Source organism: Diceros bicornis, chromosome 2 (assembly GCF_020826845.1).
Source record: "Diceros bicornis minor isolate mBicDic1 chromosome 2, mDicBic1.mat.cur, whole genome shotgun sequence".
Taxonomy (NCBI): domain Eukaryota; kingdom Metazoa; phylum Chordata; class Mammalia; order Perissodactyla; family Rhinocerotidae; genus Diceros; species Diceros bicornis.
In genome coordinates, this window is record NC_080741.1 from 36617372 (window position 1) to 36634366 (window position 16995).

A 16995-nucleotide genomic window follows, 5' to 3' on the forward strand; every position below is an offset into this window, starting at 1 on the left:
GAAGTATTTGTTGATACATGGTTTCTACAAATGTGTAATGTTGTAGCTATGCTGGTTTTCTCACATGCCACAAATTTTAGCTGAATATCTCTTGAGAAAAATTTTTGTCATTGAAAGGCTAGTGTCCAAATGAATCTTGGAATGTAGACATTTGTGCAGAATTGATATTTTGGCCATATGGTTTGATTTAAATATTAATGTTGCCACATGCATTTGGGAGATAATGATTTTCTTATACAGTGATTGGTTATATTATAAAGGTATACTTTTGGGGCCAGCCCAGTGGCGCAGTGGTTAAGCGTGCTGCACTTCAGCGGCCTGGGGTTCGCAGGTTTGGATCCTGGGCGTGCACCAACACACCCCTTGCCAAGCCACACTGTGGTGGCATCCCATACAAAGTAGAGGAAGATGGACACGGATGTTAGCCCAGGGCCAATCTTCCTCAGCAAAAAGAGGAGGATTGGCATCGGATGTTAGCTCAGGGCTGATCTTCCTCACAAAAAAAAATAATAATAATAATAAGGATATAGGGGGCCGGCCTGGTGGCGCAAGCGGTTGGGTGCACACGCTCTGCTGCGGCGGCCCGGGGTTTGCCGGTTTGGATCCCGGGGGTGCACTGACGCACCGCTTGTCAGGCCGAGCTGTGGCGGCGTCCCATATAAAGTAGAGGAAGATGGGCACGGATGTTAGCCCAGGGCCAGTCTTCCTCAGCAAAAAAAAAAAAAAAAGAGGAGGAAGATTGGCAGATCTTAGCTCAGGGCCGATCTTCCTCACAAAAAAATAATAATAATAATAATAATAAGGGTATACTTTTTTTTTTCCCGGTCAAGAAGATCGGCCCTGAGCTAACATCTATTGCCAATCTTCCCTTTTTTGCTTGAGGAAGATTGTCCCTGAGCTAACATCCATGCCAGTCTTCCTCTATTTTGTATATGGGACACTGCCACAACATGACTTGACAAGCAGTGTGTAGGTCTGTGCCTGGAATCCCAACCCGCAAACCCCGGGCCACTGAAGCACAGCACACAAACTTAACCACTACACCACTGGGCTAGCCCCTATAAGGATATACTTTTAAGAAATTTCTTATTTAAAAAAAAGTCAAGGTCGGCCCTGTGGCTCAGCGGTTGGGTGCGTGCACTCCACTGCTGGCGGCCCGGGTTCGGATCCCGGGCGCGCATCGACGCACTGCTTCTCCGGCCATGCTGAGGCTGCGTCCCACATACAGCAACTAGAAGGATGTGCAGCTGTGACATACAACTATCTACTGTGGCTTTGGGGGGAAAAAATAAATAAATAAAATCTTTAAAAAAAAAAAAGTCAAACATTTATTGACTGTCTACTGATATCATATTTTTAAAGCAGCTATATTGAGATATAATTCACATACCTTACAATTCACCGATTTAAAGTGTATAATCCAGTGGTTTTTAGTATATTCACAGATATATGCATCCCTCACCACAGTCAATTTTAGAACATTTTCATCCCCTCAAAAAGAAACCCTGGGGCCGGGCCCGTGGCTTAGCAGTTGGGTGCGCGCGCTCCGCTGCTGGCAGCCCGGGTTCGGATCCCGGGCGCACACCGAGGCACTGCTTCTCTGGCCATGCTGAGGCCGCATCCCACATGCAGCGGCTGGAAGGACGTGCAACTGTGACGTACAGCTATCTGCTGGGGCTTTGGGGGCGGGGGGAAGGAGGAGGATTGGCAATAGATGTTAGCTCAGAGCCGGTCTTCCTCAGCAAAAAGAGGAGGATTAGCATGGATGTTAGCTCAGGGCTGATCTTCCTCACACACACACAAAAAAAAGAAACCCTTTTTCTTTAGCTATCACTTCTTTGTTCCTAGTCTGCTTCCCAGCCCTAGTTAATCTACTTTCTATCTCTATAGATTTCCCTGTTCTAGACTTTAATATGAATGGAATGATATAATATGTGGGCTTTTATGACTGGCTTCTTTCACTTAGGATAATGTTTTCAAAGTTCATCCATGCGGGCCAGCCCTGTAGCATAGTGGTTTAGTCCGGTGCGCTTCACTTTGGCAGCTTGGGTGTGCGGATTTGGATCCCAGGCGCAGACCTGCACCACTCATCAGCCATGCTGTGGCAGCAACCCACATACAAAATAGAGGAAGATTGGCACAGATGTTAGCTCAGGGCAAATCTTCCTCAACAAAAAAAAGAGGAAGATTGGCAACAGATGTTAGCTCAGGGCGAATCTTCCTTACACACACAAAAATAAAATAATAACCATCATGGGTATGTACTGAGTCTTACATGTTGCATATTATAGGACATCTTTATTATTCTAAGATTGTGATATTAGCTGAAATTTAGTTTCTTTTTTTTTTTTTTGTGAGGAAGATCGGCCCTGAGCTAACATCTGCCAATCTTCGTCTTTTTTTCCTGAGGAAGACTGGCCCTGGGCTAACATCCATGCGCATCTTCCTCTACTTTATATGGGACGCCACCACAGCATGGCTTGACAAGCGATGTGTGGGTGTGCGCCCAGGATCCGAACCGACAAATCCCGGGCCACCACAGCGGAGTGCACACACTTAACCACTTGCGCCACCGGGCTGGCCCCTGAAATTTAATTTCTAAAACTAAAATGGAGGCTGCTCTAGAACCTGAAAAGAGTATAACAGAACTGGAAGAGGGTAGGAAATAATGTTGGGGCCAACATGGGAAATGACTATATGAGAAATTAAAATCAAAGTATACAAAATAAAAAAGGAAATTTCAACTTCTCTTTTTCTTTTAACAAGAGGCTCAATCGATAAAAGGAAATGTTCACACCAAATTTAATTAACCCTAGTTAAGTTATTCCACAGGTATAAATTATGGAACCTTTATTAGTTCATTTACTGTCTGATGTGATGCTCAGTGAATTATTTCCCATTCAGTTAAAAGGGACCTCCCCTGGCCCACTGTTTATAAAAGAAAATGACTCAAACAAATGGTTGATAACATAAATATTATAGACAGTTTTAGTGTACTTAAAGAATCATATTTCTTTTGGTCTTAGTCTAGTGGTTCTCTTGTAGCTTGTGAGACATACTAAAACAGGATTATGGTTAATAATCTTTTGAATATCCTTTGCTCTTGCTAGAGACCCAGCCCCATTTCAGTCTTATAACTGAGAGTGGTCCTACTGAAATTTGTCCATCTGCTAAACTTTACCAAAGAAGGAACCTGCTACTCTACCGAAGGAGAAACTGTTCTGAGCAGTTTGTGTTCACATTGGCATGATTCACATCTACATCCCGGGATCTCATTTAGAGGAACTGGCAATCAGATTGATCCACAAGCTAGGTTTAGAATATTTCTTCAGTGGTCTATCACTCTGTGGAAACCCATGGACTCCTGCCAACATTGGACAAATCATTTAACCCCTCTGGGCCTTAGTTTTCTCTTCTATCAAAAAAGCGAATTGGATTGGGGATCTTAAGGTCCTGTCCACTTATAAAATGCTGTCTGTGATTTTATGCCTTTTATTTACTGCCTAGGGTAGGACTGGGTTCTTCCAGATGCTAGATTTGATTAAGGGAAAAACTTTTTCAGCCTTTGTGTTGGGCTTCTATTTGTGTTGGATTTGGGGTGTGTGTGTCAATAAGATTCTTTTTGCACAGAACTGTTATTAGAAAATAAAATGTTTACAGAGGACATGAAGTGAAATACTTCCTAATTGAACTTTTAAATTTTCTTAAAAGTTGAAAGTTAAACTGAACATGTTCTAGATTGTTGTAGATAAATGGAAACAGCTTGAAAATTTTTTTTTCCTTAATTTAAAATCCAGTACCATATTCCGTTTGTTGGAAGAAATTCCTTATTGGATTTTGGAGCCAATTTTTCAAAAAACGTTTGCTGTGAGATTGCTTTGTAAATTTATTTTCCTCTGACAAATGGTGACTGACTGGATTTACCCCCAGTAAATTATTTTAGCTTCTTTGAATAAGGGTTACACTGTTATTCATTTAGATTCATTTAACTCACAGAATATATGACTTGACAAATTTTAATGCCCAGTCTTGTATAGCTTGTTGCTGTAATTTGGTTCTTTAGGGAAAGTTTTGTTTTGTTTTTTTCCCTTTTCTTTCCTTTCTTTCTTCTTCTTCATCTTTTTGTTCTTTTCTTTTCCAAGGGTTGGCGTTCTGTGGACCTAGAGGCAGCTCCTCCAGTATGTGGAGGAGAGAGTGTGGGGTTGTGTCAAATCCTCCGCAGAGGGGGAGAAGCTAGTGTGTCTCCCCCTGAGGTATAGTTCTTCCAGTCTGATGAACTGTCAGATCCACTGAGTGGTTGGTAAAGCAGATTGGACAATGAGTCAAGGAAGTGGTGGTGCAGGGGGGGTGTCAATATTTTAAGTAGCAACTATCAAAAGTAAAGTGATTTCTCCAGGGGCTTAGTAGATAGAGTCATGTGTGTTTCTAGTGTTACCAGTTTGTGGGAATTATGCGGAGTGGAGTGTTGTTTTCTAAGAGGAAAAGGAGGATGAGTGAGAGGGTGATGAGAGGTGAGTTAGGGTAGATTATAAGGCACAAAGAGAAGAGGAGCATAAATGTTAGTTTGAGTTGCATGCAGTGAAACTTGCCTAAATCCCAATGGCTCTTGATCAGAATGTCAGCCCCAAAGTTTTGCATTCACATATTTGAGTATTTTTTAGAGAGAGATTATTTTATTATTAGAATCTTTTACCCTGTGATTTGATATGGTATCTTAAGAGAAAAAGAGGTAAAAGTTGAGGAAAACAGATTTTTACCTTGTACATAATTATAATTTGGACTTCCTGGGAAACAGAATCCTGCTGCAAATCTTACATGACTGATTTCTGGACTCAAAGTGGGCTTGACAGTGGGCTGGAGCAGTAATAGCCCCCCTACTGTCGGGAGAGGCCAGGGCAGGCTTTTCCCAGCAAGCCTGTCTGAGGTGAGGCTTGTCCTAGACTCCAGGACCTAGAGCATGCTGGATGGCTCCCCCGGCTGTGGGAGCCAGGAAGGAGGTGGCTCATCAGCAAGGTGGCCTACCAACTGATGGCGGTCTGGGTGCCTAGACAAGTAAATTTAAAACATTGAAAGCTGTGGTCTTCAGCGAATACCTATTAAACATTTACTACAAGTGGTGAGAAATTGCTCTAGTCTTTGTCTAGGAAAAAGCAGATGAGGGCTTCTGCTTTTAAGGAGCTTATGTTTTGCCCTGACCTTTGGCAAAGTCATAGATGAAAATGGATATTAAACTTTGTGACTGTCATTCATATAGGCCCTGAGCTGGTGGTCGTCTTGGGCATCTGGAAACCTAACCCAGGCCTTTAAAAGTCTTTATTTTTCTTCATAAGCAATACTTACCTGGCTGATGAATGAATGTTCATTCCCATCTTAAAATAAAAACTACAAATAAGCCAAAAGAGGAAAATAAGTCACCCTAATCTCTCCACACAGAGCTAACCACTGCAGTGCTTATGAAAATGCGAGATGACTAGCGAGTGGCTCCCTCCTTTGGGCCCTTGAGTCTTCCATCAGGGAGAGGACTCCCCACAGGGGTTGTGGCCTTGCTGTGAAGACAGCTCTTGGAGACACAGGGATATTGGCATTAGGCTTGCCAGGAAAATCCCTTTAGAAATGACACTACTGGCCTGCTCGTAAAGTACTCTCTTCTGTGAACAGGGTTCAGATTTTAAGTTATATGCTCAGTAACAAAATTTAAACTTGTAATGTTTGGATTAGATTCTGTTTTCCTCCTTTTTAAAAAGACAGGTTAGAGTACATGTGTATGCATAGTTATGTATGCATTAGAAAAATCATAATGTAATCTTTTCTTTCTACCTTATTTTTAGGGTGATCTTGTGAGTTGATAGAGAAGCAATGTGATAGGATGGGAAGAGCAGTGAATTGGGAGTCCATAGTGTTGAATGTTAGTCCTGACTCTAATCACACACTCTAAGCTAGAGAATATATTTGATCACTTTGAATCTCAGTTTCTGCATTGATAAAACAAGGAACCTCATTAAGTAATCCTTCAGCCCTACCGCTATACCCTACGGCCATAAATCTCAATTTCCTTGTGCCTTCTTTGGGACCAGTCTATTTTTCTGTGTTGTTAGGAGTTGAGGGGCTACTTTTCCTTTAGTGGATAATTTCCTAAGGTTCCAGCAACCAGGAGTGAGCCAGTGAAGAAAAACAGCAGACTACTTCTGAATTTACCCAGCTGTGCTTTTACTAGAAGGGCCATTTCTAGTCAGAGGATTTCAGAGTGTTAGAAAACTCTGGTGATATGATGGTTACATTTTTCCTTAGACTGAAATTACAACCCGAATGCACTTAATGATATACATATGTATTGTAATTTGTTAACATAACTTAAAACCTTGTATCTAAGTCGAGTCATTTCTGGTTGGCCATTCAGACCTCATTTCTATTTGACAAGCGTTTATTTTAAGATTGCTTTGTGGAGCACTTGTTTAACATTCAGGTGATCTATTAGTGTCAAGTCTTTAGCTAGACCTGTTTTAAATGAGCTGCCTGTTAAGTAGAAAACTAAACCAACCCAACTTTAGCAAAATCAGTGTAACTTAAATTTTTTATCTTCACATGTATTTATTCAGCCTGTTTTTTTTCTTGAATATTCATTTAGGATAATAGTACCTATATGAATGAAATTCTTTTAGTTACTCTTGATACTGATGCTTAGTGAGAACTATATAGACTTCTTAATAGGTTCAGAGAAGAAGACTTTACAGTAAGCTAATAAGCTAAATGGACTTTTTTTGTAAGTTAACTGTTTCGTAGCAAAATCGCAAATGTGCGTAGAACGAATAAGATCTACTTCTATGGCTTTATTTCTAGGATGTTAAATATTCTATGGAAGTAAGTTCTCACTAGGCCGTTAATGACATTATTTTTTTACAGGCTAAATATATATTATAACTCCATTTGGTTATTTTGTTGGAGATGGGGGTCAATTGGATGGAAGCTAAAGATGATTTAGGTAAATAGCTAAACTGCTTCAGATGGGAGTTTTATACATCATTCTAATTCTTACCATTAGTATTGTGGCTTCCTCTCTTCTTTCCTGGTGTCCAGATTGTCACAGTTATAATTAGGGCGTTCTTTCCTATTTAACAAATATAATGATTGTCGATTTTGTAGCTCAGGATTTCAGCCCTTCCCTTTTGTGTTCCAGATGCTCCATACTTGCCTGTAGTGCTTACGTGGCTCTGGCTTTGGGTGATAACCTTATGGCTTTGAATCATGCAGATAAACTTCTTCAGCAGCCCAAGCTGTCAGGATCTCTTAAGTAAGTGTGACTTACCCTGTGTGTCCCTGGCTTGTTTTGTTTGGAGGTTTTCAGTTAGTTTGTGGTACATGTTGCTTCTTTTTACTTCCTCAGTGGAATATATGTATTATCATCTAGGGAAAGCAACTGATTAAAAAATTTCTTAATTTGGTAATTTCATGTTTGGTAGTGAATTTTTTTTGCATCTCAAGGATCCTGAGTTCCAGTTCAAGGCACTTGGGTTGCCTGTAAGGTGCCTTCCATCCTGACCATTGCCCAACTCCATGAAATACCAGTCAGGAACGGCAGCTCCTGCCATGGCTGGAACTGCAGTGTTCCGACCGTGGTGTGCGTGCCCATTCTTAGAGCAGTGTTTTGTTTGTTTTTCTTTTTACCAAAAATGAAACATAAATCCTTGCTGTTTTTTTTAATCCTTTGGTTGACATTGTGATCACTATTCTCAAATAATCCCAAAAAGATTTTTTACTTGGCATTTGTTGGAGAGTGTTTAAACACATTTATCAGTTTCTTCCTTTTGAACATCAAAGGAACAAAATTCCTAGGTCATATGATTTCTTAGCTAATTTCTGAGGGATTGGCCAAGCCATGTCTGGTAATTTCTTTTTTAATTCTTTTAACCATTCTATCCTAAGCATTGGTTTATTAATTAATAACAAGGCCACTGTCTGTCTTCCCAGTGAGGATAAGCAGGTCTTTCTGTGTTTGGCAGCCCAAATACCACAGCATCTTTACCCCACTGCTGGTTGCTTTCTATACCCCTAGTCAAGGATTTCTGTGTTTTGTGGGTCATGAAGGCATTTCATTTAGTTAAAAAAAAAATTTTTTTTTAAGTAAATTCACAGAGAAACAATTTGAAGTAGTTTTTTGAATTTGTGTGTTTGTGTTTTGTGATGATTATTGACTTGTTGATACTGCTTTAATGAAATTTTTTAAATATCTTATTTCAAAATATACTTGAGGTTACTGATTTTTTTTTTTTTCTCATTTCTGTTAGGGTATTTGGTGGGGAAGCAAAATAAAAGGTCATTGCAGCCCTTGCTAGTTAGAAGAAAGAAATTGTTTAATAAAAAAGTAAAGAGCTCTTGAGTGATTAATGTGCATAAATCCCAGAAAATGGTCAAATTGGAAAGAGCCTAGGATTTGAGGACTGAAGACCCACGTGGACAGACTCAGTTGGGGCAGGCTAGCTAGAAAAGGTGAGACCTGAGCTGGCCCTTTAAAAGGAGTAGTTACATAGTGGCTTGTGAAGATGAGGCTGAGCTTTGAGCCCAAGAAGGCAAGGCCACAGGGGAGTAGTGAGTGTGCCCTGCCCAGGACACTGCCCAGGTAGGAACAGAGGAGTCTTTGGGGGAGTGAGAATATTGACTGGATATAGGAAAGTGGGACCCAATTGTGGGGAGCTTTAAATCTATAAAAGTTTAGTTTTGTTTGTTTTGTTTTGTTCTCATGTAGAAGAAGTCATTAAGATTTTGAGCAAGGGTGTAATACGTCTAAGCCTGTTTTAATTTTGAAAAATCAACCAGGCAATCATGGGGGAAAATGGCTAACAGAGATTGGAAGAAGCAGACTCTTGCAGGCCGGGAGGATGTGCATCTGGCCTAGCGTCAGTGGGCATGAAATAGATAATGTGAAAAGCAGGAAACTTCTAGAATAGAAGTAAAGTTGATCCAACCCAAATCTGGTCTCTCTCTGGTCTGGTGGTCAGGTGCCTTTTGACTCTTCCAGCAGCAGAGACCAGAGACTCTGGTTCTGATGCTCTACTCAGCGAGCATCCATCTGTGGACCTCCTCTTATTTTAGAACTTCATTACCTTCCTATGCTAATGGTATTTTTCTGTATAAATAGAATAGCCTAAATTTGCCAGTTTTGAACTACTTTCTCAATTGATATGTGTAATTTGTTCCTACTTAGCTAATATAAAAACTATTATATATTTTAAGATATTTTTAAAGAGATAAAATTCAAATGACCCTTAATTGAGCCAGTTATAGACTTAGATTTCAATTCAAGCACTTGAAATATATGAAACATACATATACCAAATCTTATTATACATTGGATATTTTTATGATTGCCTGCTTTTCATTTTGGAATCTGTTTTTTTCATTTTAGATTTTTGGGCCATTTATATGCTGCAGAAGCTCTCATCTCTCTGGACAGAATATCTGATGCCATTACTCACTTGAACCCAGAGAATGTCACTGATGTTTCCTTAGGGATCTCTTCAAATGAGCAGGACCAAGGTTAATAAGGACACATTTGATCAGAACTTGTCACCATTTCCACTGCCTTCCTGTTGTAACTCGGGATGTGTGGAAATTTAAGGGCACACTTGTGAAGGGAAAGAAGTTTGGAGTTGTCTCTCTACAGTTTTGGTTGTACTGATTTTGTAGTAATTGTTTGCTAAGTAGACCTAGGAGTTGATTATCAATCACATGATCTAAATTCCCACTTTTGAAAGGCTGATAGTGTTAGAACAATTTGTTTTGGTTCTCATACTGTGTTTTTCCTTTGGAGGGATTCCATAATCCAGGGGAGAGTAAAAGTATTGCGTTCAAAAGTCAGTTTTAAGTCATGGCTAAGTTTTTGAAGGAGTGAGACTGGCAATCACTGTATTCAAGGTTATTTCTCAGGCGTGGGATGGTGGTGGCTGATAGCATTTTGGTGTCATTTAATAGAACCTCCATTACGTGAAAAGTAAATACTGTGACAGTTGCTTTGATATTAGATTTCCGTTTCATATGAAAATTAGGTTTTTAGAAAATATACTCTGTTATCCTGCCCCCTCAGATTTATTTTCATGTCTTTGTAGGATCAGACAAAGGAGAAAATGAAGCAATGGAATCCTGTAAGTAAGAAGTTTTGTCAATACTTAAGTAGCCTGGCCCGCATCCCAAAGATTTACACTCGAGCCTCCTGTGTCCTTCATTTGTCAGCCTGAGGAGTAGTGCTGTGCTTTATTCTAAGCAGCTCCTCAGGGATGGTGGAGTCAGTTGCTCCCTGCCCTTGGCCTAGCCTCTTCACCAGTGTCTGTGCTCTTTTTCCCCCAGCTGGGAAGCGAGCCCCTCAGTGCTACCCCAGTTCCGTCAACTCTGCCAGGACCGTGATGCTGTTCAACCTTGGCAGCGCCTACTGCCTGAGGAGTGAATATGACAAAGCCCGAAAGTGTCTCCACCAGGTGAGACTGGAGAGAGCGGTGCCAAACCCTCTTGTAAAGCAGCCAGCAAAGGGTGTGGAGTTTATGGCTTTTGTAATTTTGTTTGAGGCTTCTGGTCAATTTATTAAAAATTGGAATATTACTCTTCCAAGCTTAAAAATATTCTTGTGAGGTAAACAACTGGTCAGAATTGCAAAGTGAACCTAGGCACTTTAAATAGAGTTTTTCTTGGTGATTTTAGAATTTCAAAAGATTCAAAACTGTCTAAATAAGGGATCACTTAAATAAATAATGGTACCTCCATATAGTTGAATACAATGCTGCTGCAAACTCTGTATACTGAAATAAGATATCCAATGGGCCGGCCCCATGGCTTAGCGGTTAAGTGTGCGCACTCCGCTGCTGGCAGCCCAGGTTCGGATCCCGGGCACGCACTGACGCGCTGCTTCTCCGGCCATGCTGAGGCCGCGTCCCACATACAGCAACTAGAAGGATGTGCAGCTATGACATACAACTATCTACTGGGGCTTTGGAGGAAAATAAATAAATAAAATTATAAAATAATATCCAAGACATATTAAGTGAAAAAAGCAAGATGTAAAGCAATTTCTATATAGTCCTGTATATACATAAAAGATCTCTGAAAGGATGTACCAGAAACTGCTAACATTGGTTGCAGGAGTGCCAGGATTAGTGCTGTGTGGCTGGAGCACTAAAATGGGAGACTTTTCACAGGATACTTGTATACTTTTTGATTTTGAATTATGTGAATCTATGTCTATTAAAAAAGTTAAATTACAGATATACCTTTCAGAGACACAGGGTTCAGAAAACTGGTACCAAAGAAACTCCACATACACTAAAGAAAGCTACTGGCAATGTATAACTAAAATAGACCTCTGAATTCTACCACTGAAATGGTGCACCATCAGCAGGTCTCAAGGAAGATTCTGATTGGGCCTCTAGGTCACCCACCCATCCCTAGACCAGTCATGGGCATGGATCCTTACCTGGAGTAAGGGAACAGGTACCACCATGGGCAGCCCCAGAGGGATTTCACAGAATCAGAAAGAGGAAATTCCTCAGAAGGATATAAATTCAGTAGGTATCTGAGCACTTACTTCTGTGCTAAGCTGTGCGAATAAGACAGTAAATAAGTGGGTGTGATACAACCCTAACCCATGGGCCTTACCTTTAGGAGATGCCTTCCTTAAAAGGGACTTGCAAGGTCAGAGGGTATGCAGAATTTTAAGACTTCTAATGTGGAAAGTTTGTGCCAAATGGTGTATTCATCAGCAGCACATGAGAGAGCCCACAGCCCCATATGCTTGTCAGAGTAACTGAAATTGAAATTAAGCCTATTCTCAGAGGTAATGGTGGCTTCCAGAAATTTCCTTCCTATGAAGGCCACCATGTTGTGTCTAGCAGTGATGAAACTTCCCATGTCAAAAATAGCCATGAGTGATATTTAGTCAACTTAGTGGCATCTCGTCAGCAGTCCTGATCCAAAATCAGAAAAGTTAAGTGTTAGACTATCCAGGGAAACATGTTTGGCATCATCTAGGAGTTGAGTACAGGCTAAGAGTTAAAACATTTCACTGTTCTCAATGGCAAGGCTGGGGTGCTTCACAGCCCTTTTGAAAGTGCCAGTGAACCCCAATGACTGCAGCAAACGGGGCTCTGGATCTAAAGTTACAGTGTGTGCGGTCTAGCTCAGGTTCTCGTACAGCAGGTGGCCATGGCGGCTGCCACAGTGGGAGAGCAGATGGGGTCAGGCCTGGTTCGGGGTCTGAAGGGGGTTTTGTTTTGGTCCCTTGGTTTTTAGGTTAATCCAATGCCTGGACCTTTGTTAATTGGGAGGCCCACCCTGCCTGGGAGGGCAGAACAATGATGTGAAGAGTTGGAAAGGGCTCCGAGTAGATGTTTCCGAGGTTGCCTGCCCACCACTAACCATTCTGAACAGCCAGTAAGCAAAATACCATTAAGTCTCATAAAGTTGTTGCCGTGAATTCTTGTATTTTAGAAAAAGCTGCAGACGGTGGTCAATGCAAAGAACAATAAATGACTTGTGTTAACTAATCACCTGGAGGGAAAATGGAGATTTTAATATCCACAAAATGCTGTAAAGATGATTTTGTGTGTATAAAGCTAAGCCTAGAAGTACAGATTCTCATTTTCTCAACTGAGTTGTTATACCTCAGTGATGTGCTAACAGGAATAAAAACCTCCCTGCTTCATTTGTGAGGAACTTAGGAGCATGTGCTCTGGATGAGAATCCCCCCAGTCTGAGATTTCTTCCAGTGCTGCCGGGAACTGACCATGTGCAAGTGTCTGGTCCCCCAGATGTTTCCACATTCACCCCTCAGCCTGGAATGCCATTTCTCCCCCTTTTCTGCCTATCAGGTATCTGCCCTGCAGGGACTAAGGTGGGCTTCCCTTTCCCCAAAGCTCTCCATTTGAAAGAAACTCTTCTTTCTCTCTTCATATTCACCTACATTCACTTTCCTCTCTCCCAAGCATTTAGGTAAATTTGTTTGGATTGTTGTCAGTTGTTTGCATATGCTTGTTTATTATCAGGAGTAAGTCCCTGTCTTACCCTCACACCCACCTCTGGTCAATAAATATTTGTAGAAGTGCACTTTCTGATTAGATTAAGGGAAGAAGCAAAGCAGGCTGGAAGCATGAGCACCTGAAACTGGATGGGAAACTACAAGTTGATAGTAGGGTGAGGGAGAGGCTGCAGCCCAAAGAGGCCCGAACTGAGGAAATAAACTGTAATCTCACACCCTCGACCAGAGCAGTCCAGGCTTCCTCTTCTCAGGACGAGATCAGAGAGAAACTGCTGGCTGGTGATGTGGCTCTCACATCTAGGAAAGGACAGCATGTTGCCTAAACAAATAAATTATTTTATTTGACTAAATTGAACTGTTTCAGTCCTTAAGAATGGGGACGTCAGACATGCTTAGTGGTACATTTTTTTCTGTATTACCAACCTTTTAAGTTTGAATTCGTATTGCTAACATTGGGCACTTGCAGCTTAAAATACTGAGTTGTTACTTAGGAAAACAAATGGGCATGCAGATTTTAATATAAGTGCAACTGTGTCTATGGTGAAGATCCACCAGCAGACATGGACAGATGACTGGAGTGTAGAATCATCTGATCACCCATCTCAAAACCAAATATAGCCAGGAGGTAGATGAAGAACCCCAAGCAGCTGAAAACCAAAAGGCAAGAAAGGTTTTCCCCTATTAAGAACTCATTATGGATCAGGCAAGGGAAAATAAATATTGAACTAAAAATTACATGTCTAGTTTAATTGAAAGGGATCAAGACAAAGGCAGCTGAGGCCGTCAGAGCAAAACTACAGTAGTTCCTAGGCGGTCATGTGGGAATGAGCTTGAATAAGTTTGCTAACTTAGACTTGGTAGGCTGACTTTCTTTTTTTTTTTTTTGGAATTACTTGGAGTTTGTATCTCAAGCTGTTGGTTTTTCATGGGTGTCTTTTTTGTTTTGAGCAAAGGCGGCTTCAATGATCCATCCTAAAGAAGTGCCCCCTGAAGCCATCTTACTGGCAGTCTACCTTGAACTGCAGAATGGTAAGTAATTCTTCTCTCTAGTTAGGACTGTATCCCTTCAAAGAGCCCAAGATTCTTGGTGTCTGCTTTTTCTCTTCGAAATTGAAACTTTGCCTTCCTTGAAGATACTACCTGTCAAGTTCTTCTAAACAAAAATGTAACCAGGTAGTTTTTGGTATCTTACAAATTCCTGCTTCTTGCGAGTTAAGCATATATCCTTTTATCTGTGAAAATTCAGAATAGCATAACTTCTGACACTTAATTATAATTAATCTCTACTAATTAACCTTACACTTAGGCAGCCAAGTGACTCTAATTGAGAACATGAGTCAGAATGCCAGATGCTCTGAGTTGTACACTGTAGTATTTTTAACACATGTCATTAATGAGTGTTACAGTAAGCCAGTTCTTGCTAAGAATTATTTATCCAAACCTAAATCCAGGTCCTACCTCTGGGGTATATACAGCCTCCAGGATGTGGCTTACTAGAAGAAAGGCTGTGGACGCTACCTGAGAGAGAGCATGGAGTAGAAAAGAGATGTGAATGGGCGAAATTCGAAGAGACAGAAACATTAAGAGTTCTAAGTCATACCTCCTTGTTGATCATGGGAATCCTTACAAGGCTCTCCTCTTCTTATAGCTGAAGAAGGGCCTGGCACCCAGCAGGCCTTGGCCTCCTGAAGAGTGTGATTAGGGTCAGTGCATGGTCCCAGATCCCTTATCCTGTGCAGTCTACCTGTAGGCAAGTTCTCAACCTGGTCTATACCTTAGAATCACTGGGGAGCTTTTAAAAATCCCATTCCAGGTCACACCCTAGATCTCTTAAATCAGAATTTCTGGAGATGGGATGGAAACATTGTATGATTCCAGTGTATAGCAAAGGTTGCAGACCACTGCTCTTCCAGACCCTCTTTTACCTCCCTTGCAGAATTCTGATGGCTTGCCTTGTATATGGTGGTGTTGTTATGTGCTTTTTGTTTTTAATGGAAAGTGTTTTTATAGGTAATACCCAGCTGGCCTTACAGATCATCAAAAGGAATCAGCTGCTCCCTGCAGTGAAAACACTCTCTGAAATGAGAAAGAAGCCAGTGTTTCAGCCTGTCCACCCGATCCAGCCCATCCAAATGCCAGCTTTCACTGTACAGAGAAAATGATATTTTGCTCTTGGAAAACTGTTACCTGAGAACCAGGGGAGTATTTACGGGCCTTTTTAGTTGTATCACAGCAAAATGAATAAAAGACAGATGGTAAAGGGTGCTAGTTTTGAAGACACAATTTTGAAATGATTCTAACCCCTGATTTTTTTTGCCAAAAGCTTAATTAAAATTAAGGAATCACAAACTCATTTTCATCTGTTTTTCTTTAATCTTTGCTAGACTATTAATTTTGAGCCACTGTGTGATATATCTGTGTCACAGACAATTAAAACATGGTCTTATCAGAACAGTCTTGTATAATACACTTTGTCTTTCTTGCAACTGTTAGAGTATTTTGGCATCTGACATTTAGTGTTAAAGTTTTAAAAATTGAGAGAGCAACATCAGCAGTCGATGAGTAGTCAGTCCAGAAGCTGACCCAGGGGCAGAGGGGAGGAGAAGTTGATGTGTTTTATGCCTAGTTATGACTAAAAGGACCAGAAAATGCGTAATAAAACCCACAGGGCTAGTAAAATTGGGTTAAGAAGAGATGACTGATCTGATAGGAGTCCTTTGCTTAAAAATTACAAATGAAGACAAACAGGGTTCAGGGCTGGTCTTGTTCACCCTCCTACACCCTTAGGCAGAAGCACTGGTTCTGGAGTCTGTTAGCAGGGAGTTCAAGGTTCATCGCTGACCCCTTTGCAAATGCAAACAAAAATTTAAAAGCTTCTTTCCAAGAGAGAGGTATGTGTTACAGGATTGACATGGCCAGAATTTGTCGATACGGTCAATATGTTAACTCTAGATAAAACACCAACACAATACAGACTTGCTTTAGAAAAACTGGGTGACCTCCTAGTTATGGTCTTGTTTGGTAGATTCATCAAAGCTTGCTGTTTAGGAGTATCCCTTGCTGTGTACATTGCTTCACTTCCCTGATTTGGAGAATTTGTAACACACTAGCTGAATCTTTGGTGCCTGAGTTTCACAACTAGAAAGGGGAGTGTTTGGATAAGCACGTGATTTATCCGAAACTTTACCTGAATTATTCAGTTGCTGAAATCCGAGTTTAGATAGGGATATATACCAGAACTAAGTATTTGTGATGTAACTAGACATTGCCCTTAAATAACTCAGAGAAGGGGGGATTTCTTCCTCCACTTAAAGATAGGATGGATGTGCACAAGGGCTCTATTGCCCTTTTGTCACACTGCAGTTGTTTTATAGCCAGAGTAGATTCTTTCCAGGTGGATACAGAAAACAGAGGTGGCCTAGCTTCTTTCCTTGGGCCTCTCTGAGAGGAGGGGAGGACCCTAAAGCTGCACTGGTGTTGGTTCAAGTCTGCAGCCTCTGCTTTCCCTAGCCTTAGATAGGCAGCAGCACTGTGGGACCACTTGTATGCTGCAGGGTGGTGGCAGAGTTGCTTCGCCTGGGCATTTTCTGGAGAGTGAGTCCACAGATCTCATAAATTGCTAGAACCCCACAGGGTCTTGGTAGCGTGAAGTGGGAAAAGGCCTGTAATTTTACTCAAGGACAATACATCTTTGGAGGAATCTCAGGAAATTAGAACTTTCCCTGCTTGCTAGTTGGTTTATGGGGAAGCAGGACTAGCTATGAGGCGGGTTAGGCCCCATGTTGCTGTGTTAAATAAGAGTGCATTTGGCTGCAGGTAGCAAAAAACGGTTCTGTGATTTAAACGGAGATTGTTTTTCCCTCACTTGAGAAGGAGGTACATAGGCAGCTGCCGGCCTTGGTTCTAGTGCTCACTGATGCCTCCAGGGACTCGGCTCTATTTTTCCACACCACTGTCCTTAGCATTGGGCTTTTGTGCCC

The 16995-nt window shown here is 41.2% G+C and overlaps 1 protein-coding gene across 3 annotated transcripts in view; it reads left to right on the forward strand.

The window, feature by feature from the left end:
* CNOT10 (CCR4-NOT transcription complex subunit 10) overlaps nucleotides 1-15364 on the forward strand; it is a 77981-nt gene extending 62617 nt beyond the window's left edge. For all 3 annotated transcript variants that reach the window (XM_058554481.1, XM_058554491.1, XM_058554500.1), the window contains exons 14-19: nucleotides 7175-7288; nucleotides 9401-9531; nucleotides 10101-10136; nucleotides 10339-10466; nucleotides 13969-14044; nucleotides 15026-15364. In XM_058554481.1, coding sequence (XP_058410464.1) covers nucleotides 7175-7288; nucleotides 9401-9531; nucleotides 10101-10136; nucleotides 10339-10466; nucleotides 13969-14044; nucleotides 15026-15177 — 637 coding nt within the window. In that variant the 3' untranslated portion in view covers nucleotides 15178-15364. The remainder of the gene's footprint in view (nucleotides 1-7174; nucleotides 7289-9400; nucleotides 9532-10100; nucleotides 10137-10338; nucleotides 10467-13968; nucleotides 14045-15025) is intronic.
* Nucleotides 15365-16995: the final 1631 nt, after the last annotated feature.